Source organism: Neopelma chrysocephalum, unplaced genomic scaffold (assembly GCF_003984885.1).
Source record: "Neopelma chrysocephalum unplaced genomic scaffold, ASM398488v2 Primary Assembly neopelma1_25, whole genome shotgun sequence".
NCBI lineage: Eukaryota > Metazoa > Chordata > Aves > Passeriformes > Pipridae > Neopelma > Neopelma chrysocephalum.
The window spans coordinates 24739719-24764134 of NW_020897694.1; the positions used below are offsets into that span (position 1 = coordinate 24739719).

At 40.8% G+C, this 24416-nt stretch overlaps 1 protein-coding gene across 8 annotated transcripts in view; it reads right to left on the minus strand.

Moving 5' to 3' along the window:
- ABCC4 (ATP binding cassette subfamily C member 4) overlaps nt 1-24049 on the minus strand; it is a 148077-nt gene extending 124028 nt beyond the window's left edge. For 4 of the 8 annotated variants that reach the window (XM_027674632.1, XM_027674638.1, XM_027674639.1 and 1 more), the window contains exons 1-6: nt 23877-24049; nt 10628-10738; nt 8326-8446; nt 7448-7672; nt 3404-3493; nt 2093-2256 (exon numbers count right to left, since the gene is read on the minus strand). In XM_027674632.1, the coding sequence (XP_027530433.1) occupies nt 2093-2256; nt 3404-3493; nt 7448-7672; nt 8326-8446; nt 10628-10738; nt 23877-23950 (785 nt within the window). In that variant the 5' untranslated portion in view covers nt 23951-24049. Of the gene's footprint in view, nt 1-2092; nt 2257-3403; nt 3494-7447; nt 7673-8325; nt 8447-10627; nt 10739-15611; nt 15748-17331; nt 17351-22670; nt 22801-23876 lie in introns of those variants that run through there. The other 4 variants (XM_027674633.1, XM_027674635.1, XM_027674636.1 and 1 more) reach the window with 4 other exon arrangements.
- Nucleotides 24050-24416: the final 367 nt, after the last annotated feature.

Below are 24416 nucleotides of genomic sequence, written 5' to 3' on the forward strand. Positions count from 1 at the left end.
TGTTTTCATGAGGCATATTTGGTGGGTTTTAATCATGACTGACACAACAGTTACATATCGTGTTTCTCTTAAAAATTATAAGGGCTTTAAATGAGACTTTTACAGTTGCATGGCTAAGCAGTAAAAGGGTTGAGCTCTTGGGAATAAATATATCTAAGCTGTCTTCAGTCCAATAATTGAACTATTTCTCAAATAATATATTATTAGGTCATGTGTATTTTGCAAAACTTCCAGTACTTGTGCAAGTAAAAGCAATCCTGCAGATTACAGTGTACACCATTCCACACGATACTTAGTCCATTTCTGCAAACTCCTACAGCACTGCAGCCAATGCCTGCAACATGAACTGGTGTGCATATGTGCCTACGATACTGAGTCACAAGTACAATGCTGAATAATAGCACAAATTAACTGCCACACCGAGCATGCTTGGATTTTAGCAAAAGCTTTAATCCTTAAATTACTTCTTCATAGGCTGATTTCCTTAAATCCATGCAGATTCTCAGCACCTGCCATGTGAAAACACTCATCATTAGACAGAGCTGAAATCTATTCCAGTTTTACCGTTAACTCCTTCTGTTCACTGCACACAGACAAAGATCTGTGCATATGTAGACCAGAAAAAGTTTTTCTGGTTAACAAATTCTTTTCCTTGCACTGCATCCAAACAAGTGGCCATGGGTAAAAAAACCCCAAAACAACGTTACATTGCCACCGATTCATTTTTAAAACACATACCTTCAAGAAAGAGATTTTTGTCACCTTTGTTGCCTGACCCTGAACAAGTTCCTGACTCGCTCTGTGCCTCAGTTTCCCATCTGTAGATTGGGGATATTAATGCTTGCCACCATGAATAAGACACTAGCTAAGCACTAAGTATTTTAACTATTGGCTCAAGCCTCAAAACCTCAAAAACTTAAACTAAAAAAAACACCAAGGGTGAAGTAGCTTGACACTTATGCCTGCATATTGCACATGCAGTGAAAATGCACATCTAAGAATATATTGCAAGTGCTCTACAAACAGGTTTTATCATTTAAAAAAACATAAGAATTTGATAGAGAACACTGAATGAATTATTATTTGAGAAACAGCACATGAACATTATTTCAGAAACAGCACATGAACATAATGACTGAAGACTACCACACTGGCTGCAAATGGAAGGAATTCTACAAGTTGGCTTCATTTTGTAATTCTCAGCTGTCTTTTCATACCCAGCCATGCAATGGCAATGCCATACTCAATAGGTGTGGGAAACTTGTCATGAAATACAAGTACACATATGCTTACAAGTAAAGGAACACAAAAATATTTCCATTAAGATGCAATGGCCATGTATAAACTCATTATGTAAGTATAGCATGATTAATTACATAAGAAATAGAAAAGAAACAGAAAACTTGGAAGCAAGAATTTGCCTCAACAGTCCCATCTCAGGCAAGTCTTTTTTTTTTTTAGGACAAAGTCACAGAAAAACAAATTAAATTTGTCTGATAATGGAAAATTACTGCAAACTCTTCACAGCCTAAAACCTTACACTCAGAAGCCTCATACCGGCATCAAAACCACCATCATAATTTTTTCTTCCTTTCTCTCTCAGTTCCTTCCCCATTTTTCTCTCAGCACCTCTGTCATGAAGGAGACCTTTGAACACAAAACTTTCAGAGCTTTCTGCTGCAACTCCTATATCATCCCAGTAAGTCAAACTTAGAGCAAGGCTGATAGTATTGCTTTTGCAAGTAACCACTCCCTAAGCACCACTGCAGGAAGGAGTTACACAATTCTATGCCAAGACCTACAGCGAGGTAGCTACAGAAATAGCCCAACTCTTTTAATGTACTGGACATCTAATGAGTAGCAGATATTCTCTGCATGTTTCGCACACAGACCACTTCAAGTCCATAAACAGGAATTCAGACATCTCGCATTAGCAACTAAAAAAACACTGGCAAAGATAAAAGACAAAAAGATAAAAGACAATCATCACCAGACACAAGCCGATTTCAGAGCAGTACTCTACCTGCATCCAGCATGAATATTTTTAAACCTGTAACAGAAAATACATACAACCCAAGATGTGCAGCTTTACCTGAGGGAAGAAAAAAGCCTCCCAATGCAGGTCTGGACAGGAAGAAGAATAATCAGAACCGCCATTCCTGCAAGACATGACGGGCCTATTTCCATCCAGAGAAGTACTGTTACTGCTACAGCTTGAATTGGTCCGGCCCATAAGAAGTGCAAGAAAATTGTTACCTAGACAAATAGTTAAGAATCAACTGTTAGCTTTTGGTCTTAGCTAAGAAATTTAAGCCTAATAACATTGAGGAAGCATTTTTGCATTCAGTAAGAATTCTGCACCAGAGACTTAAATGTACATTCAGCTGTACAGCAAGTAAACAAATGCTGATTTTTTTTATGTTCATCACCAAAACTTCTCTGAGTTTAGAAAAACAGCAGGAAAATATTTAAGGGGAAAAAAAGATATGTTTTGCTCCCATATTTTAAGGGAATATATCTCTTCTTATGATGCCATCTAGAAGAGTCTTGAGAGGTGGGCCCATGCAAACCTTGAAATTCAACAAAGCAAGTGCAAGGTCCTACACCTGTATTGGGGTAATCCCAATACAGGCTGAGAGGAAAACATATTGAGAGCAGCCCTGGGGAGAAGGATGAGAAGATGAGAAGATCAACACGGGCTGGCAGTGTGTGCCTGCAGCCCAGAAAGCCAAGCATGTCCTGGGCTGCATCAGAAGAAGTGCTGCCAACAGGTCAAGGGAGATGATTCTCCCTACCTGGAGTACTGCATCCAGCACTGATGGACATGAACCTGCTGGAGCAAGTCCAGAGGAGGGCCACAAAGATAAACAGAGGGCAGGAACACCTCTCCTGTGAAGACAGGCTGAGAGAGTTAGGGTTGTTCAGCCTGGAAAACAGAAGGCTACGGGGAGACCTTACATCAGCCTCCCAGTACCTAAAGGAGGCCTACAGGAGAGCTGGAGAGGGACTTCTTAAAACGGCATGTAGTGATAGGACAAAGGGGAATGGCTTTAAACTCAAGGAGGGTAGGTTTAGATTAGAAAAGTTCTTCACTGAGGGGGTGGTGAGGCCCTGGAACAGGTTGCCCAGTGAAGCTGTGGATATCCCAACCCTGGCAGTGTTGAAGGCCAGGCTAGATGGGCCTTTGAGCAACCTGTCTAGTGGAAGATGTCCCTGCCCATGGCAGCGAGGCTGGAACTAGATGATCTTTAAGGTCCCTTCCAACCCAAAACATTCTATGTTCAAGACACAAGTAGAAGAAATGTTCATTAGAAACATTTGGGCATCAGTTGTAAACAAAAATTCCTTAACTCCAACCCCACAATGTAATCAGCCCATTGAAAAGATCTGTAATACTTCTTACCTGATCAAATTTGTTCACATCATTTGACAGAAGATTTACTATTTGACCAGTGGTAGTTTTTGCCATAGCTACATTACTAAGACGAAGTGCCTAAAAAAGTCAGAATAGTTTCGAATTGTCACAGCTTATAGAGCACTGTACACCTATACACAGAAAACTCAATACACAAATACAATTCCGGGGCAAAAGCTGAAGGCACATCTCAGCTTTTGCCTGGAAGTATTGAGGCATAGTAGGAACCTTAGATAACGCATGGGTCAGGTTTACATATTCTGAACAAAGTTCTGAAGAAAAGAGTATTAAGAAAATGACTGAGAAGTGCCGTAACTACCTTCATGTCTGAAGTGATTGAAAATGGGAAAATACTGACATAGCAAGTCACTAAAACTAAGCAAAAGAGTGTGTAACTCTTCGTGTGCCTTGTTTTCCCCCTCATTATGAGTATCTGTACAAAACAGGAACAGAAAACTCCACCTGAAGGTCCAATTAAAATCAGAACAATGTATGGCCAATTACAAGAATTCTGTTTTGAACAAGATCTGAGAGAAGGCAAAAAACAAACACCCAAGTCATTCATTTTACACTATCAGTTCTTGCTAACACTGCAAACAGTGCCTTCTGCTAGAAGGAAAACACAGGTCTGTAGCACAAGTTAAAAAATACACAAAACATATGTTTTTCTCTACAGGCATAGTTTCCTCCTCAAAAAGACTTCGTATTTTTAGGCAGTGCACATCTACTTCTCCCTCTCCAAACAGTTATTATTAGGATTCCTTTTTGATCAATAATCAAACCTGAAAAGCACTAATGGTTTCAAAAATACTGTTCCAGAATTTTGAAACAGGTGGAAGAACATCAGCCATCAAAGTACTATACAAAGCATCATTTCAAATGAAGTGCATTACATTTCATGCACCTCACTCTTGTGTTAGAACGGTATTGTTAATCACAGAGAGAATCTCAACCTAACTTCATTGAAACTAGCAGGCAGAAACTTTTAAAACTCCACTAAGAAATTCCTCTGATATTCCAAAAACAAATCTAGGATACTGGGTATATTAAAGATGATTTGGTTATTTGAGAAAATGATTGTTTCATTCCACGTCTTAAGCCACTTCTCTGATATACCTGAAATCCCCCAGGAAGCTGCCTGCATGTAATGAAACCACAGCACAGCCACATTTCTGTAGTGTTTACACAACAGCACAGATCAAGGTTGATAAGCTCTGAGAAAATAGATATCCACAGACCATAATAATAGGAGTACACATGATGTATGTTTGAAGAACTTGCCCACCAGGATGTGTTTACAGTACCTCCTGTATATCTGCTGAGGTTCACCTGAGCCATCAGGAAAGACTGTGCTGATGTCCTGCTAGAGGCTTATGGCCTGGGTCTGTGTTGGACCTGCCACCCAAATCACCTTTCTGACCTCCTCCTAGCTATTTCAGACACAGGCAGCAAAACCAGTTTCAATATGATTCTATGAGTCCAGTTCCTTTTGACAGAGACGATCTCAGGAGGAACCATGCAAGCATCTGAGCCAAAAGGAGGGTGCTCGTCTGTGACCCATTTGTCTTCTCAGGGAAGAGACAGCCATTCCCATTGTCAGCAGCAATGCAATTTGAGTCTCTTCTTCCCTTCCTTCTTGTTTTTGATTATTTTTTCTTTTATTTCAAGTGAAATAAGCCTTACATTTTCCTGGCTGAATGAACCTGTCTAGACTGCAAAGTATACAGAAAGAAATGGAAACACTGAACACAAAGCAGCAGTTTTACTTACATAACCAATTTCTACCAAACAGTCCTGTTTTGGTACCTTCCCCTTTCTACAACATCCAAAATACAGTCCCACATGAGCTGAGGAAAATTAACTCTATCCCAGCCAAAGTCAGTACACTGACCTCAAAGAACTTCTAAAAGTTAAGTCTTAAAAAAAAAGGTGCAACAAAAACCAGCTTCCCATAAGTCGGCTTTGGTTTCAAAACTTAAGATCGTGAGTCATGGGACAGATTTCATTTTAATTTTTGTTACAAGCTCCCTACATGCATCACTAATATTTCTTAGCAGTCACAAAACATCTTAAGAGTTTGAATACAGGGCTTTTACAAATTAGATTTTAACTTTCCAGGAAACAAAAAAATGGATCTAAAACTTAAGAATTATGAGCATTTGGAATTCTCCATTAAGGATGCTCTCTTATCCAGCCTATTCATTCTTGCAAATCCAAGATTTTATTTACTACAGCAATTAACCAACTATGCAAAAGTGCTGGTAAATTGGCATCCAAGTTATTTCAAAAGCCTGTAGGAGGATAAAGTGAAAGTATTACCTATCTATAAGCTGCAGATAATGAAGACAAATTATTAGAAAGATTTATCAATGTTCTGCTGTGACCTCGGCCTTCACCCTCAGGAGCAAACATTAATGAGATGAGGGGAGATAAATTTTCCATTGAATCCCATCTCTAGAAATAAGGGTGTATATTACAAACATTTCTTTTCCAAGCTTCTTAGCTAGTATCTACACAACAATCAACATCACTATATACATATTTTCATGAATTTCAAATTGCATTTTGATAATCAGTTTAGTAAATTAATACCTTAGAGAGACATTTATGTACAAGAAATCAGTGTGCTATGTTAGAGCCAAGTTCCCAGAAGATCATTTCCGAGGTATCAAAAGGGGGAGGAGAATAAATGTGTGCATGAAAAGCAATCACCACTTACAATGCAGACATTTTCTCTCTCCTCACTCTATTACTTTGCCCAAAAACTTCACATGACCTGTACAAATAGTACAAGTGTTTGTCTTAAGTGGATGGTACCTATGCTTAATGGTTAAAATTATGTGGATTTCTTTACATTCCAAAGAAACTGTACAGTCCTGATCCCTTCAATTAAGCTTTTTGCTGAAGTAAGAACTTGCAGGCCATTGTTTTGGCAGTACTAAAGCTGGAAACATAGGGCATTTTCCCTTTCAGCATTGTCAGCTGAGATTTTTGCTCTCTCACCAAGGAGAGCATTTCATACTGCATGTTGCTCAACTCCTTCCTGTAGGTAATACTCATAGCTTCTCTTGTTCCACTTTCCCTCTGACAGCAGCCTTGACTCCCTCTGTAGTTGAGAAAAACTATTTCTTGATCAGGACACACAGACGGCAAAGAAACCACTACTCACTGAACATACATCCCTTCTCACACTTCATTGGTTTTAATGGAGGCCTGCAGTACTCCCACAGTAAAATCAGTAAATTATACTAAAAAATGGCTCTACCCTGCCTTTAGGATTCAGCTTAAATCTTAACCATGTCTCCTCTACCTGCTTCTCTCTTTTCCCCCAAACAGGAGGGATACTAAAGGTGAAAATACCGAGCATTCCTGCCAGCCTGGAGGGTGAAGCAGCATTCCCACAGAAATGCTACCGCTCCCAGAGCGAACCTGATGGATGCCCCAAGGGAGGGGGGCAGCCTCTGATCTGCAAAGGAGGCAACTTACTAATTCTACTGCACTGATGGAATAAAATATAAATAAATCCCACTATTAACCAAAACAGGGGTGGGAGGAAAATTGGAGAGTGAAGCAATTCTCAGGCAACTGAGAGTGCTGTAGCAGATGATGACATCCAAGCATAACATCCCCCTGGGGATCAAACTGCAAGGCTGTGTAACTGCCAGCACTCCCTGGGAGCTCTGCCCGTCTCCTGCTGTATGCTGATGCCTCCTAGAGCTCCAGCACACAACCCTTCCACAAGCAGTTGGAGGGCTCCTCTTCAACAGCACCGGCAGGCATAAAAAAAGCACCTCCTCCAAGACTTTAGTGCTATTTAATTCACCACCTTCACTAGGAAGACTGAAGATGTCGTTCAGACACCATGTTACCAAAGAGAGTGTAAGGCCTGACACGTTAGCATGCATTACATTTCTACAAATTAGTAACTTCAATAGAATTGGAACCATCAACATAACAAATAACTGCATTTTTTAGCTCCCCTGATGAAATAGCTGTCGAATACCAAATATATGTCTAAATAGGTTTGCTTACCTTCCGATAAATCATATGACACATGGCTACCCTCAGCTTCATGCCAGCCCGCTGTACGTGATAGAAGTACAAGTGGTGCATTATAGCTAGAATAAGTGTGCACACAGACAGAGCAGCTGCATAGCAATATGCAAAATTCAAAGCTACCTCATCTGAGGAATCATAGGTTTCAAAAAAATTAATAATTTTTCCCAAAAAAATTGGTTGAACTACTTTGATGGTTTCCTAAAAGAAAAAGAAGGGGGGAAAGTATTAATAATTTCATATCACACCATGCTACCCAAGTTTTTGTAAGCAGGCAAACAAGTGTCAAATACTGACACAAGTCATATCCCTTATTATTTTGTCTTCATTGTGCTCTAAAGTGTCACACCGAATATTATCAACACATAATCCATAAGAAATATGTTCCACATTAAAATTAGCTGCAACCTTAAAGAGAACTATCTCAATTACCAAAAAACCTTTGATGTTATAAAAATTGCATGACTGTGTATTACACTTCCATTTTTAAAGATGACAGTGTGTCCTTTACAGCCACATGCATAGAGCAAAAAACCCTCTTTCTATTGGGCACCTCCCTCAGATACATAAAATACAGTTAAGTCTTACAAAGGGAGTCAGTAGCTTGCAATGTCTCAAAAATAATGCACTGAGATCAGCTGTTTCATATCCACAATCCTGCAATTATGACTCATTATTTCAGTCTCTACAGGGGTATAGCTCTGTTTTACCTCTCTGAGAGAATACATGAACATTACCAGGTTTTCTGAATAGTACAGCATGAAGTCACTAGTTCACACCACCCAATCTAAGATGTCAAGTTTCAAATTGCTGTTAGCCATGAAGTATGTTCCACGGCATTTTACACCGCTTACCTCAATCATTGTGAAAGCTCCAAGAACTAAATAGGACTTCCAGTAACAAAGAATAATGGCTTTTGTTAAATGTGGCGTTTTTCCTCTTTTCTTTGCTTTTTGCACCTCTTTATCCCAGTACCTGGCAAACAAAGCACAAACATATTGGAGGACAGAATGGAAATCACAAGGCAATTACCTAGAATAAAATATTTTCTGACTTAAAGCCAGATTGCCATGGTCAGCTTTATATAATCAAATAAAAAAAGAGTTAACAAACAGTCATGTCTTCTCATTCAAATAAACGCTTAGTACTTAGTATTATAGGTCTATTTGCTCTTGGTTAATCACAAGCAATTCACCACTGTTGACTATTATCACCCTGGACACATTTGCTGATGAGGAGACCTTTCTTTACTACTTCTCCTCTCAGTTCAGAAGTCACTCACATTACTTAAAAGCCAATTATAATATGATCTGATTATGGACTAAACCAAGGCAGTATGGAGTGTCTTAATCTTCCTATAAGCTCTGCCCTTTCCCAGAAAGGGTTGGGCATCACAACCTTTCTCATGTCTGTCCCTTTCTTTTTTCTACCACGTGATTCGATAAGGATGAGCAGATATGGAATTCTGCCACCTAATACTCCACACATCCCTCTGAAGGCAAGGATTACATCAGCAGAGTGGCAAGGACCTCTGAATTACTGTATCTGCTCACAAGTAGGACACAATCTATTCGCACAAAAATCAAAAATCAAAGACAGTAATACCAAGCATGATATTAACAAGAAAGTATCAGAATTTATGCAGATTTCTTAAAATACACTGCTCTCAGACAGGATGCTCCCCCTTTCCTCTGGAGGCTAAATATTTTCACCCAACCCTCTGACCTTGATAGTTTGAGGGCTGAAATGAGTCTAAGGCATGAAAGCCAATTATTTGCAACAAAGCACACAAGTTCAAAGCATACAGATAAGAAAACTTTTTTTTACTTTTACCCTCTTATTTTTTGTTACAAGGATTACAGAGTTATTGTCTATAAGCTTCAGAATCAGAAATTAAACTCTGTAGATTCTATGGGGTTTATTGGCTCAAGAGAAATTTATGAATTATATTCTCTGCTTCTTGGCCAAGTACACCCTTTTTTTTTTCCCCGATGTGCTGTATTTTCGACCATTTGCTGACTCATGGGAAGTGTGTGCTTTTACTGCAAGAATCATTGCAAAGAGAGCATCTTCCCCTACAGCAAACTCCCTGAAGACACAAACAAGGAATTTGGCAAAGCTCTCCAGCTACAAAGACTTTAAAAACAGCAACTCCTACGAGCTTATCACCTACCCTCTTTCTTCAGTTAACTCATCCAGAACAGGACGATATAAGACCCGGTCAAAACCTTTCATTTCTGGATTCTTTTTACTTTTTGAAGGTCTCTTAACCCCATCAAATTATCAGGAAAGTCGATTTACTTTGTTTTCAGTATAAAGGCAAGAAACAACAAGGACACACTTTCCTAATACACAGGCCACCTTTTATTAGCAGACACCTCTTCCTCTGATTATATTTAACTAAACATTATCTGAAGACAAAAACCTTCTCTGTTGCATAGTTCAACTTGCATAAACAGTTACCCTTTGAAGATATTTCACTTAAATAAAAAGGTAGAACCTCCTGGGTCTGTAACAACATGAATTAGTACACAGCCCATGAAAAAGTATTTATAACAAAATAAAGACACCTCCGAGATACAAGCTTTTAGCTGTTCAAGGCATTTTATCTACTTTACCAGTGAGTGGCGTATTTTCAATATAAATATATTTATATGCACACATATATACAGGGTACACAGTTGTCACTTAATTCAGTTTGCCCTCAAACCCAAAAACAACAAAGAAAAAAAAACCTAAAACTCTTTTTACCCCCTTTTATACAGAGCAATTTAAAAAGTTTCCACAGGTATTTTAGCACAGGCAAGAAGACTCACACTAATTTATTAAGAATTACTGCAGTAACAGTTGATGAAAAGTCTTCTTTTCCAAGCATTCTGCAAAGTATCAAATTAATTATAAATGACATAATGGAAATACTCTAATACACTTCCATTACGTGTAACTTGAAAAAAACTGAAAAGCTTCTATGGCAAACAAGTTCTCTTACTTCTTATTACTCTTAATTCTTCAGCATTTTTAACCTTGTTAAATTTTACAATAGCCTCTTTTAATTTTAGAATAGAAGTAAGACTCTCACCTTCACCAGAAAAAATACAGTGAAAGAGAACAACTGTCCCCTTCCAACCCAAACTATTCCACGATTTTTCTCCTTACCACTGCAATTCCTCTCCAAGTTTCTCTGAGGAATCTTCTGGCAGCACTTTATACATATCATCTTCTTCAAGCTTCCGTTTATGGCCAGTAATAAATAAGGGATTCAACCACCTGGTTAAATACAAATTATTAATAAACTGATCAGCAGACCAAAAGAATAATTACTTTACTTATTAATTTAATTCATTTACCCCTTTCCTTCCTCCTTCTGAATCACTCAACATCCACACATTTATTTTACTGCACTTTTATTTCAGAATTAAGTCAATCCCTATCTTACAAATGGGAAAACATTTCCTATTTCCTAAAGCTGTTTATGCCCCACAGCACCTTACTCACAGGCATCCAGACAGCCAGCCCAACTCTTCTTGGCCTTAAGGCAACTGTTTTCTTACAGTGTTTCCTTAAACTCAAAAAAACCCCGAACTTAATCTAACCATTAAAATACTGACATAAATAAAATTATAATACATAATAAAAGACATTTTTTGAAAGATTTACTTGACAAGAAAACTAGCTGCTGTTCAACTGCCATCTTGACAAGTATTAAAGGTTAGTAATTTAAAGACAACCACTCAAATGTAAAAATGGATAAATAATGGATTATTACTAGATCTCAGCCATGTCTGGAAATATAAACAGAAGCACGCTGACAAAATATGCAGATTCAAAAAAGGAAAATACTGTCTAACAGCTTAATTTCCTTAGTGGACAGATTTTTAAAAGCTCTGTATTTTATGAGAGCACTGTGAAGATTAATTATAATGGTGATACTGGAGGTTTGCTGAAAAACACTACGTTGTTAGATCAAATAACACTACCAGAGAATAGCAAGATTAGCTTTTACGCATCCAGATCCTTCTTTGAACCCGAAACACAGGTCAAGGAGGTCCAAACAGTTTCAGCTGTGCTTCACAGAGCAGAGATGCATGGCAGAAAGCACCAAAGTGACCAAGTTGCTCATGAGATGGAGCAAAATAAAATGGCACATCTGAAACAGGCATGGTTTAGTGGGAACAGGGGAGTTAGGGAACTTGCAGTTTTCCACTTTGTTTGTCTCTCTATTGAATCCATGGTACTTGGTTTCCAGAAGAAATGTGGATTTTGGCACTCAGGCTTATTTTCTACAAGTACTTTCTCAATTGGTCAACACCATCAAAACCATGAAGTCAGAGATGGATCTGTTTTGGAAAAAATACTCTTGTACTCAAGGCAAGCTGTTTGATCTCAATTGGCTGTGAAAGTTCTTAATTGTTGCTTAGTTTCTGATACTTAATTATTCCCCAGCTTCACCAACACAGTTCTTACACAAGCACCTGGTACAGTAGGTGAAGTATATTATTTTCTGGAAGGTCTACATATGAGAATTCAAAACTGGGACAGTTTACAACAAGGGCCTTTATTTATTCACAACCACAACGGTGGTTATGAACACTTACCAACTAGCTTTACCATTTCTTGCTCAGGCATGTTTCAACTTCATTTTGTATACACTGGCTTATAAGCAGTTTGTTGATTAGAGTCGGTGGAGGACCAGGTTGAACCCTAAAGAGGGGGCTCAGAGAGTTTTTTCAAAGATAGGACTGTTGCAAAAACCTTTTTCCCAGACTCCATGGCAAAACTCCATGTAACAAACGTGATTAATGGTGGTTTTCCTTCACTACTTAGCATGTTAGCACAGTGTTTTTGTGACTCATTCAAAAATTAAGTCTCTATCTTCAGAGTATCACTTTGTTGCCTAACAGTCCTTTTTAAACTCTTCAAGTGAATACTATTTATGTGAGCTGTTATGTATGTTATTTATGTGAGCTCAATGTATGTTAAAAGTACAATAAGAAAATACTTGTCAGACAAGTCTGTTACTTGGATTGTATGGTCAAATAGCATCAGCACCCAAATCACTGTCACACTTCCCTACAGCCCCTGACAAAAAGTCTCAAAGAACTTCTGCCTGGTTTGACACAAGGAATCTGCCCCATTGAAACACTACTTCTTTGGCCTCCAGTCTTGCAGCTGACCATAGGTAAAAAGCAGAACTGAGGCAAATAACCTCAAGGCCATTCAAATAATTTCTGCCTGCTGGATGAGAGAGACTCTGTTTGCTCCAGGACAGAGGGTTATGGGAAAGATCTGCAGACTTCAGTTGACTCATGAGACCGATACCAAGTGTTCCGGTTCTTGCAACATCAGTATTAGCCGACGGTGTACTCCATAAACAAGCCACAGGTCTCCTTTCAGACAGAGAGGCTAGAGTAAAAGTTATCTTTCCCAACTACTCTAGCATGAGAATTAGGACGAGACAGCCCTTTCACAAAAACACAGGGATAAATCCTTCTCCCATCTATGGAAATGGTTATGAGATTCCACTGGCTACTGCTGCCAGAGCTGGTGAAAACAAAAATCATTCTGACGTTTAACAAGGAACATAAATAGGATAATTATTACAGAATCACAGAATGGCTGGGGTTGTTTAAGAAGGGACATCCGGAGGTCAGTTGATCCAACCCCTGCTGCTCAAGCAGGGCCACCTGGTTATAAAGGACAATGTCCAGACAGTTTTTGAAGATTTCCAAGTAGGGAGACTTCATAACCTTTCTAGGCATCCTGTTCCAGTGCTCAATCACCCTCATAGTGAAAAAGTGTTTCCTGATGTTCAGAGGGAATCTCCTGTGTTTCAGTTTGTGCTCCTTGCCTCTTGATCTGACACTGGGCACCACTGAGAAGAGTCTGGCTCTGTCCACCTTACACCCTCCCCTCAGGTATTTATATATATTGATGATCTCCCCCTGTTCTTTTCCTCTCCAGGCTGAACAGCTCCAGCTCTATCAGCCTTTCCTCACAGGAGAGATGCTCCAAACCTTCATCATTCTTGTGACCCTTTGTTGCGCTCTTTCCAGTATGTCCATATCTCTCTTTTACTGGACATGCCAAAACCAGACTCAGGACTCCAGCTGTGGGCTTATCAGTGCTGAACAGTGCATATTGCTACATGCCATCATTGGCACATAACACAATGCACAGAGGAAAATAAAAGACACTTTAGAAATATACTTACACATACACTTTTAGAAAACAAAACTATGCTCTTAATGTTGCTCCGTAGAAAACTGCTCTTCTACTTATACTTTTCGAAACACTGTGAAAAGCCACAGGCAGGCAAGAGGAAGAATAATAGAACAATGCTTCTGTTGAACGCAACTGCTCTACCCCAACGGCAGTTTGATTCTGCACTGCAGCCACCTGCAGCAGAAAGTGCTCGCCACAGACATAGTGCAGTCCCCGTGCAAAGCAAGAAGCTGAAGGACAATGGTATCAAGTATACAGGGTTGTTAGAGCCATCCAGTTTACTCTTTGTCCTTAAACTCTCAAAACAACTTACTGATGATACGTCCACCTCCACTGAGTTCTTATGGTTTGCAGTAAATCCCTTCTGTCCCCCCTTCTCCACACCAATCACAGCACATACTATGTTACTGAATTTGAAAATTAAGTAGCAGATAAGAGATGACAGTGCAGGGTAAAAACTGCCAAAAAAGCCTCATGGTTTTCGGATTATCAGTTCCGGTGAGACTTAGTGCAACTCCAGAACCTTTCACATTTTTCTGCTAATTAAAACCATAATTTTGAAAACAGTAATATATTACACTACAACCTCTATGTTAACATTAAAGAAAGCAAGGAAAACCAATCCAGAGTACACAGAAAACGGTGGTGATTAATTCTGTGACTCATTTACTACAAAGGACAACATGACAAAGACTCAGCACAAGTCCACGTTTCTATACACGTAGGGAAAAAATGCATTAAAAAGCTCCAAAAATTTAAAAAATCACCCCTTGTTGAGCTTTCTGACTAGTCTCCCCCAAAATACTCATCTTCAAGAGCTACTGCTATGGAGGTCCTAAGGAGTACAAAAGCTGCTTAGCAGTATGTTGTGTCACTGTAGACTATACTTGAAGATCTTTAGAAGAAAGTTAAAATTTTTTCTTTTCAAATTTCAAATTACACTTAGTCCTTCAACAGCTTTTATCCCAAGAATGAGATCTTCTGCAAACTCTCAGAAGAGAGAAGAGTTCGAGCTTCACTGCATCACTGATGCATCCTGAACTTTATGCTGGAAGGCCTACTTTCAGACAGAACACTTAGCACATGTTCATACTCAGTCACTGAAGTTTCCACCAGGATGCCACATGCAGATGATGCCCTATGGAATCCCCGGCACTTAGAACAGAACTGAGACCAACCTACTTCACACAGCCTGCTGTTACTCAAGTCACAGGCTGGTAACAAGCAAATAAACCAAGCCCTTCTCTTGCCTGAAGGCTTAGTTAAATTAGACAGTGCTACTAAGAGGACTGTTAGAGGAAGCTGGCAAATAAAGCAATGGCCTACATAAGGAACATCCCTGAAACCTCAACCTAGCCATAAAGGGAGACTTTTAGAGTGGTATGGCTTTTGTCTAAACAGAAATCAGCTAACACCAACTTCTTCCAGGGGTATAAAAAAAAAGGCAACAGAAAAATAGGATTTATGAAACCAAAAACTGTGCAAACTGCATTATTCTTTCATAAAAAGGGGTTAAATAATAAACAAAATTAAAGATGATCTAGAGAAATGGAGAGAATATACAGACAGTGATGCAAACTACTCCTCTTTCCCCAAGGATGGACATGAAATGGACTACCGATCTATTTTACCTGAAGAAAGGCAGGAGCAATGTAGTGGGGAAGAAAGACTCGCACCTCAGTCCTACATTTCTGTGTTTCTTTCCAAAGAAGCAGTTCAACTTAAATAAAAACAGGACCCCTTAGTCGCTGTCTTCACTTTTCCCAAATTTACTGTTTGCTATGTATTTTGAATATTTGTTTCTTAAACATCGCCATATCTTATTACTCTTTCATGATGCCTTTCAAAGAGCTTAGTCAAATTTTTCCTAGCATGAACTACACATAAAAATGTGAATATCTGTAAGACTCCTGAGTACCTTCTGTTCTGCTGGGAATGTCTCTGTTCTATCAAGGCGATTAGCTGATCAAAGACATCAGCCTGGAAAGATGCCCAGAATTTGTCCCTGTTACTGCCAGAATACTGATGTCACTAGGAATAAAGATTAAAAAAATACATTAAAAAAATCACTCTGTAACCTGGTGCAAACCAAGGAGATAGACAACTGCAAAATGGTAACTCACTACTCTGACCCTAAAAAGCTTTTCACCTCTGCAGCAGTATCTTGAGTATTGATAAAAAAAGAAAGTGATTCATTTCTGAAACAGCAAATACACAAAGATCACAATACAAACATTCACTTCCTGCATTTCCCTACTCCTGGGCCCCGACATTACACACCCTTTCAGATTACAACACAGTCAACCAGCCACAATTTACTTGTTTGCTTGGGAAAGTCCAATTTTTACCATCTGTAATTAGAGCAACTCCAGCAAAATTTTGGAAAGCCTCTAAGATCTGCAGAAAAAGCTAAGACCATGTTTTCTAACCCTCCTAAGAGAAGTGAGACCTCAATGGGACATCTGAAGTCATCCTCTTCTTCACAGAGACAGCATGTAAGAGAAACAGGCCCAGCTATTCAAAAGGTAGGGTCATTAAGCATCAGACTAGTCATGCTATTCTGTTTCATACATGAAATAAAATTTCCTAAACAAGAAAGCTTTTAAATTAGGTTTGCCATTGTCCCAGAATAAATTCCTATCAGCCGAGGAAGAAATACATTACAGATAGGTACATTAAACTAATAGCAGTGCCCAGCTCAACTGGTTCATTAACCCAGGGATGGGACCTGCTGGGCCTCTGGATTTCTATCGTGTCCGGCTTGCAAACGCTCAAACAGTACCATTCTTGCACTGCAGAGCAGACTTGCAGAGCTTTCTAGAAACCCAAGCAAGTTCTAAGTTCTTCGTGAACTGAGAAAGTTTGTAAAATAACATCAGCCAAGAAGCATCTGCAATTACATTACAAAGCTGACAGAAATAAAAAATGTCCTAAGATCAACAGATGTGTCTGTCACGGCCCTGGGCGCACCCACAAGCCTTGGTTGCCTTGATGAGCCCCACAACAGTCACCCCACAGTCAGGCACTCACATATTACGGTATCTTCCTCTGTACAAGTGAAAAATTTGGCTCTCACCAGTATTACAGTAGCCCCTGCCTTATTACTGGACAAATCAGAAAAATTAGACTACACAGACTACTTTTCTAATTAGCAAAATCTTTTCTTTTTGTCTTTATGCGTAATTATAGGCAGAAGTTTAATTTCTGGAAAATTTTACAGCACCCAATCAAAGCCACATCCAGTATACTCTCATGAACTAATGCCTTAAGGAGGTGGTTTACGAACTGCATTTTCCCCATTCCTCTTAAGCTTATTTGTGCATTACATTACAAGCATCATCTGTTTACACTCAGTGTCCATTTATTTTTCAACAGTTGCACAGAAGAGTCTTTGTTTACTCAAATTCTTCTGTAACACTAGGATTTCATCTTATTGAGCAGCTTGGAAGCACTACTTCAACTACTAAGCTGCAAAGTAACACATTTCTTTCTCTTTAATCACCTACTTTGGAGATGGGGTTTTTTGGTAAAGTAAAAGGTGTTTCCTCACAGGCCCTTTGGATTATAAATCCACTTTGCTTATGCTCCCTGGCTTACCTCAGGTGTCTACCTGCTTTGCTGTACTGTTCACTACTCACCTTCATGACTTGAAGTTCTACACCAGCAGTGCAATTCCAACACTGCTATGTACTTGCTCTCAGTCCAGAAGATCACTGCTGGGATGGGACGTACAAAACGAAGGACACACACTGACAGTCTCCAGTGTTATTTTGCAAGAATTCATAAATACTCTAGGCAACAGTTTATAGTCATCATGTGATTTTTTTTTAACCTCTATTACACATGCTCATCCATTCTCATCAGTAAGCTGCCTTTCCCCACTTCCCCTTATGAAGACAGTTGTCCACAAGCAATAAAGTAAACAGAATAAGTTCTGGTATTTCTTCAGATGCTTTTCAACTAATGTTTTGGTTGCAACTTCCCTCCCTGGCTTACTGTGGCTTAAACAGCAGATTTTCTCATTGCTTACGGAAGGAAAAAATAGAAATACAATGAAATTACTTCAAAGCCATATTAACTCAAAAACACCCTTCAGGCTTTCAGTTTCAATACCAAAATGTATTAACCTTTGATACTCAGCTCCATCTCATCTTCCAAGCTGTTGCTTATCCACAGCACAGCATAAGCAGCTAAGCTGCTGAATACCCACTTTCTGGTGCTGACTCATTTGGTATTTGACTGCATTTATTGCAGGCTGTTTTCATGCTGTTCATCTACCCCACACCAGCCAGGTATGAAATTACCTTATTAATCTAACATACTTCCTGATATTCCAGGTGGCAAGAAGAAGAAAAAAATGGGCAAGAAAGGAGAGGGGGAAACATACTACAACTAACATTTTCTGCAAGGCCTAGAAGCAGGGAATGGAGGAATAGCATCACCTGTACCCGACTATCACTAAAATATTGGTTCCAAACCGAGCATCCAAATGCCAAGAAAAATATCCAAAATACCAAAGATTTGATGCAAAGGTCTGAAGATTGTTCTCAAGAATAATAAATTTTAGTACAAGATATTTACTGAAGTAGGACCTAATGGTGGCAATTTCTGTATTAAGGTGCTTTCTGGCAAGCAATGGAAATAGGAAGAATTAAAATCCCCTGTGAGTTCACACTGATATTACAAGCAGTTGGGCGCCAGGGATACAAAACAAATAAAATAAAATAGATGATTGGTCTTTCTAACCTTCCACTCCTAGAATCTAATGGGGTTATCTCCCTCCTCCTCTCTACATAAGGTCTTGTGAATTTTCCAGAAGCAGGGTAGAGAAATTATTTTGGAAAAAAGAAAAAAAAAAACAGTGTGACATCCTCCTAATTTTGAAGTTCTGCAGGAATTAGAGGAGAGACATATTCTCTCACAAATGATAGAGTGGGCTTTACATAAGCATTCCAAAGGCAAATTGTCTGGGTTTCACTATACGCAGTTCATCTAATTGCGTATCTAAGCACAGATATTTACAGTAGATAGCAAATGCTAACATTCCAAAAGTTTATACACACTCGTCATAGTGGATATAGTCTATCTAGCACTTCTTAACAACATATTTCAACTTTACTAGCTCATAAACAATGATTTTCAAATAAAATTTTCTTTCGCATAATACAGCTTTCTTGAAAATAAACAGAAGTTACAAACGAATGCTGTAGTTCAAGAGACCAAATGATTCAAATTTGACTACAGGACACTAAATATCTGACAAACGAACAAACATGGCATTATGTTTAAAAAAAAGTTGTATGTGTGATCCTCAGTCTTCTTTCAATGAGGAGAAAAAAAGAAGCAAGTGTGATTTCAGTCTTTGAGTACTGAAAATGTGTTTTCTGTTTGTCTATACTGAAGTCACACATTTCTTCTAAGTTTCTTACAGTACCAAATTGTCCTCCACCAGTAAATCAGTAAATTAACCTAATGTTAGCTACCTCAGAGATCTTTATAAAGATGACATCACTATCATCAATTTCAGGCACTGACAGTGGGAATTAACTATATACCAGGCAAAATCCCAGGCAAGTCGCAAAGCTTGACGCTGCCTGATATTTTCATGTGAAGCAAATGTAAAATCTTCACAGTCAAATCTATTCACTGATATAATAAAGAAGAGAGATCACTTTTACTGGTGGCACTGCTGGAGTCAGCTGGTATAGCCAAGAAGAATGATCAATTCTTTCCATAAGTTCTTTCCATGAAGGGCAAGAAACACTTTTGAGACAGCCAATTAGAGGATTAAAATGCCGTACTTAGGCTTACTCAGAAATCCAACAAAATCAGTCAGTGGTCCTTCCAATTGTAAGTCATAGGGTAAAAGAGAAAGAAGCTATTTACACTGCTACAAGAGAGGTGTGTGACATGACTGCATGTGATCGGACAAGCAGCTACATACTGTGCAGTCATCACTGAAAATCTTGGGATTTACACGTCTGTGCTTACCCCATTCAATTCACACTTAAAACCAAAGATAAAGATTTTTGGTTTACTCTTCTCCCACTGCACTCAAAGACAGAATCATGAAAAAGACTTAGTGGTTTTGTCATTTTCCCACAAGCACACACTTAGTAAGCCAAGAACAATGCTGTCAAACACCAAGAGGTAATGGTAAACAATCATTGGTTTATTCCTTGGAATCATAACTGTGTGGATGCCTTGCAGCAAGTTTTCAATTCACGTTTTAATGCTCTTACTGTAATGGCAATTGCCACATGTCAAGTGATGATATAAAAAGGCATCCAGCCTGAGGATGCTGAAAGTGTCCAGCCCTCCAAAGAAGCCAAGAACTTGTAATAGTAATGGTGAGTCTGTGATGAGTAAGTAATTACTATTATTAAAAATAAATTATAAATTTATATGAAATTTAGAAGGACTTTAACTTATTTTACTTCTCCGAACAGAAATGCAGGATATTCGTTCCAGGGTGTTCCAGCTTGCCCTCCTTCTCATGTTACTAACATGATAAAAGTTACCCAGTTTTTAAAAAATTTAATCACAGCCTGTGTTTTGTAACTTTCCACTGAAGTGGATTCGATGCCTGAACAACAGAATGCATAAATATCCAACTGCTGTATAGGAAGAGCATCTTTAATAACTCAAGGGAACAAATACTATAAGCAAATAAAGATACACTTTCTAATTAATGAACATGCAATTCTTACTATGTACAGCTATTAATTTAATAATCCCCACCATCCACAGCAGAAACAAAATGTGAAAAGTGTTATTCTCAACTGCAGAAAGCACAGACTACAAGGCTTTTTAAACACTTTCTATAACGAGTAACTGTTTAAACATGAAAAACACTGGACTGAATTCTCTCTTCCTTGGACGAACCTAAAAAAAGAAAGCAAATCCTCCTACCCATCCCTTAGAACTCTCATTCTCACCAGCAAGTTGAGCCAGCAACAAAAAGAAAAACAACCCAAGAACAGAGATGAAGTAAATCAGAAATACACCCAAGCACTCCAAACTATAAAAAGTTTGGTGAGCATAGAAACTTGTGACTGAAAGTTGGGGTTACAGTAACATCGGAAACATCCAGAACATCGATATGGGCTTCGATAACCTTATCTTAATACGGATAATTCAGTGAGAGACATAGAAAATGAGAATATTTTGCAACTGCTCTGACCTTCAAACTTCTGTCATAAATAGTTTTAATTCTAGTAACATCCAGACTAACATTACACAAGGCATGTATTATAAAAATAACAGTATTAACACACAATCCAGATGCTCCTCTTTCCCATGGATGTACTACTAGAGTGTTTAATGTTCATCATGCTCATACTTGCCAAAGTCACAACCCAAAAGCAAGAAGACAAGCTTTGAACAATGGGAGAAGAATGCGTCTTCAGCCTACACACTCATTATCTGAGTTTTATAACTCATGAAAACATGACTTCCTTTCTCCTGTGAGCTTGATCCTGTTTGCACCAGGCAATAATTTAAGCTTTTATTCTGAACCACTGGTAACAAATCAATGACTCCTTAGAATGGCAAAACTGCACTTGGAGCAAAAGATAAGCAAAATTAAAATATGAAGGACTCTTGCCTTTCTATCTGCAATACCCTACTTTTTATCCCTATTGACAACCAGCAGCCAACACCTGGGATTTGGAGAGCAGAGCAGGCACACTTGAGCAACCACATGGTGGTGGCTGCTGCTACTCACAGGACAGTTTTTCCAGTTCTCCAGATGAAAAGATCTCAGAATGCCCTGTGTGAAACAGCCACTGAAATGAAGCAGTACTCACAAAGCTATCAGATGGCTACACTCTTTGTAGAAAGGAAGAACATTTCTTAAAGCTACCCGTAAAGTAAGCTTTATAGCTAAATGAAGGGGTGTTTTAACACTTCCTTAATTTTATGTAAAACAGTACGAAATTGCAGAAAAGTGACAGCCCCTGCTTACTCAATTTAACACACTGCAGATATAATTTCAGCTCAAAATTTTCACCACGAAAATACTAATGCTCGTTGATTAGTAAATAACAAGAATACACTGGTGGTAGTCATGATCACATGCAGCGCAGGTAAGAGACTTTAAAAGGGTATTTTCACTGCTGTGAATTATACTGCTATAAAACATAAAAAACAGTACATTAGGCAACTTCTAAAGCTTTGCATATCCCACTAAACCCTTTTTTCAAAGCACAAGCCCTACAGCTGTACACTAGCATCTGACTGCAAAGCATGACATCCCAATTAATCTCTGGACTTTTAGCAGGCCTATCATCCTACAAGCACACACTTTCACCTACTTTTCCCTTTTCACAATAAGAACCTCCAAACATCTCTAGAGTAAAAGCAGTCTTTCAGGTGCTGGCCTAAAACTTGGGAAATTTAAGGTACTTCATTGTTGTTGCTGAACACTTCTCTGCAATACATGCAGAGCAATGCAAAAATCCTAAAAAAGAACAACAGGAGCAGTCAGAAAACCAGCTACAAGCACTGCAGACTTCCTTTTTCACATCTAGCTGGATTGGTTTTGGCAGAACTACCAGTAACACCACAAGATCCCAGCAAGGGAAAGGGAAAAGACAAGATGCAGCTCTGGAATGCTACATGGTCAACTGAGATTCATCCCATTCTGCCTGGATTTCCCAGCAAAGCTGTTTCCAACATGGGCACCCCTGCTGACAAAGAAGAAATTAAAAGTCAAAATGCTGAACACAGGGAGCTTTGCACAAGCATACAAGCTGGGTTTTGGGGGTTTTACTTACTTATTTATTTCACTCTTTCATTTTGCACATGGTACCTCTGAAGACATATCCTTGACTAAAAAATATGTTCAGCTAAAATTTATCAGGGCTTTTAAAATCCCCCTACCTTCCAAAAGGGACTTCTGCACCTGCTCAGAGCTGCTTATTGGATCAAAGAGTTTCTTACTTGTCTTTCAGAGGCTTCCAAAAAAGAGCCTCACCTGCCATGCTCTCTCTTCCTTCCCCCTCCTCCATCACACCACACAACACAGCATGTGCGCCCTGGTTCAGGCTACAGAAGGTGAAGTAGGATAAGCGCTACCTCTGTAAGTGCCCTCTTCCAAATGGGATCTGGTAAAACAAAGAAGTTTGATGCTCTCCCGTTTCACTGTGTACATCTTTTCCTATTATATTTCAAAGTAACTAAACTGTTGAGCTGCAATTCCTCACCACTTTGAGTACAGATACATACCCATGCTGAGGTCCCCTCTAATAAGAGAATAAGCATGAACTTCGAACTAGGAGTCACCCGGTCCCGTAAAGTTTGTGGCAACACCGCCACAACCCCAGCCTTCGCTCTGTGACACCTCAGGCCCCAGCAGAGAGAAGGCAGCCGAAGCGTAGGTGGGAGCAGCCAGGCTGCTGCCCAGCGATCCTTTACACCGGGAAGCTCTCACGCAGCTCTGCGGCTTAGAAACCACCTCACACACGGAGGGGAAAGCCCCTCGCCGCGAGCGAGCCCAGCACGCCTTGCCGGGATGAGCAATCCCTGCCCGCGACCCGTTATGCAAGCGGGGAAGCAGAACAATGGCTGGGAGCAGCCCTGCACCCAGTCCCGGGCCGGGGCGCCTGGGCCAAGAGGCAGATGAAGCTCCCGTCCTCCCCACATCTCCCGAGGGAACCACACACGTGCTGGAAGGGGGGGATAGGGCTGCGCTCGGCGCCGCCCGCCCGGCTGAACGCTACCCCACCCGAGGTGGGCAGGACCCCGCCTGCGGTCTGGGGCCGGCGCAGGCAGGGATTATCGCCCGGTTGTCGCGGGCTGCCGGGTTCACCTCAGGAGACCTCGCCCCATCTGCGAGCACCGGGCTGCCCCGGCCGGCGGGGCTGACCCTGCGGGCCCGCGGGGGCGGGCGGCAGGTCACGCCCGAGCCGCGGCTGCACAGTCACCGCCGGTAGCGCCCGGCGGAGCGCGGGCAGCGCCGGCAGCCGCTTCCCTTCCCCGCTCCCTCCCTCCCGCCGCCCCTGTCGGGAGCCGTGCTCAAAAGAAAGCCGGGCGGCCCTCACGCAGGGCTCAGCATTCCCGAGCGGCCAGGCCAGGTGAGGCCAGCGGGACTCAGCCCCGGCGCGGCGCCTTCCCAGCCGGCGGGCACCACGGCGCCGCACCTCCGGCGCTGCCCTTCCCCCTGCCCTCCGCAGGCGCTCACCAGAAGAACAGCCGGGAGCAGAAGTTGGCATCCTGCAGCGGGTTGGGCTTCTCCTCGCGGGGCACAGCTTCCATGCCGCTCGCCACGCCGCCCCGACCCACGCGGCGACGGCGCAGGACCACGAGCGACTTCCCACCGCGGCAGCCGCCACCGCTCTGCCGCCGGCCGGCGCTGTTTCCGGGAGAGCCGGCACCCCCGCCTCGACCCTCCTCCCTCCTCCTTCTCCTCCCGCCGCAGCAGGACGCCTCCTGCCGGCGCGGCTCCCCCGCGGAGGCTGAGGAGGTGCCGGGCAGCGCCAGGAGCCGCCCAGGGCGGGTCGAGCCTCCGGTCGCGGTACGCGGCTCTGCTCCCGCTGTTTTCGCGCCTGTGCATGTCCCTTGCTGATGAAAAGCATGTCTTCAGTGCAGGCAGCGCCAATCGAGGCGCCCACCCGCCTTTCTTTGGACGAAAAACCACGTCGCGAATCAGAGGCGAGTCCGGCTTACCAAGACCAAACAGCAGAAACGCTTGCTGTCACCGCGTCTTATCATATGTTGTAGA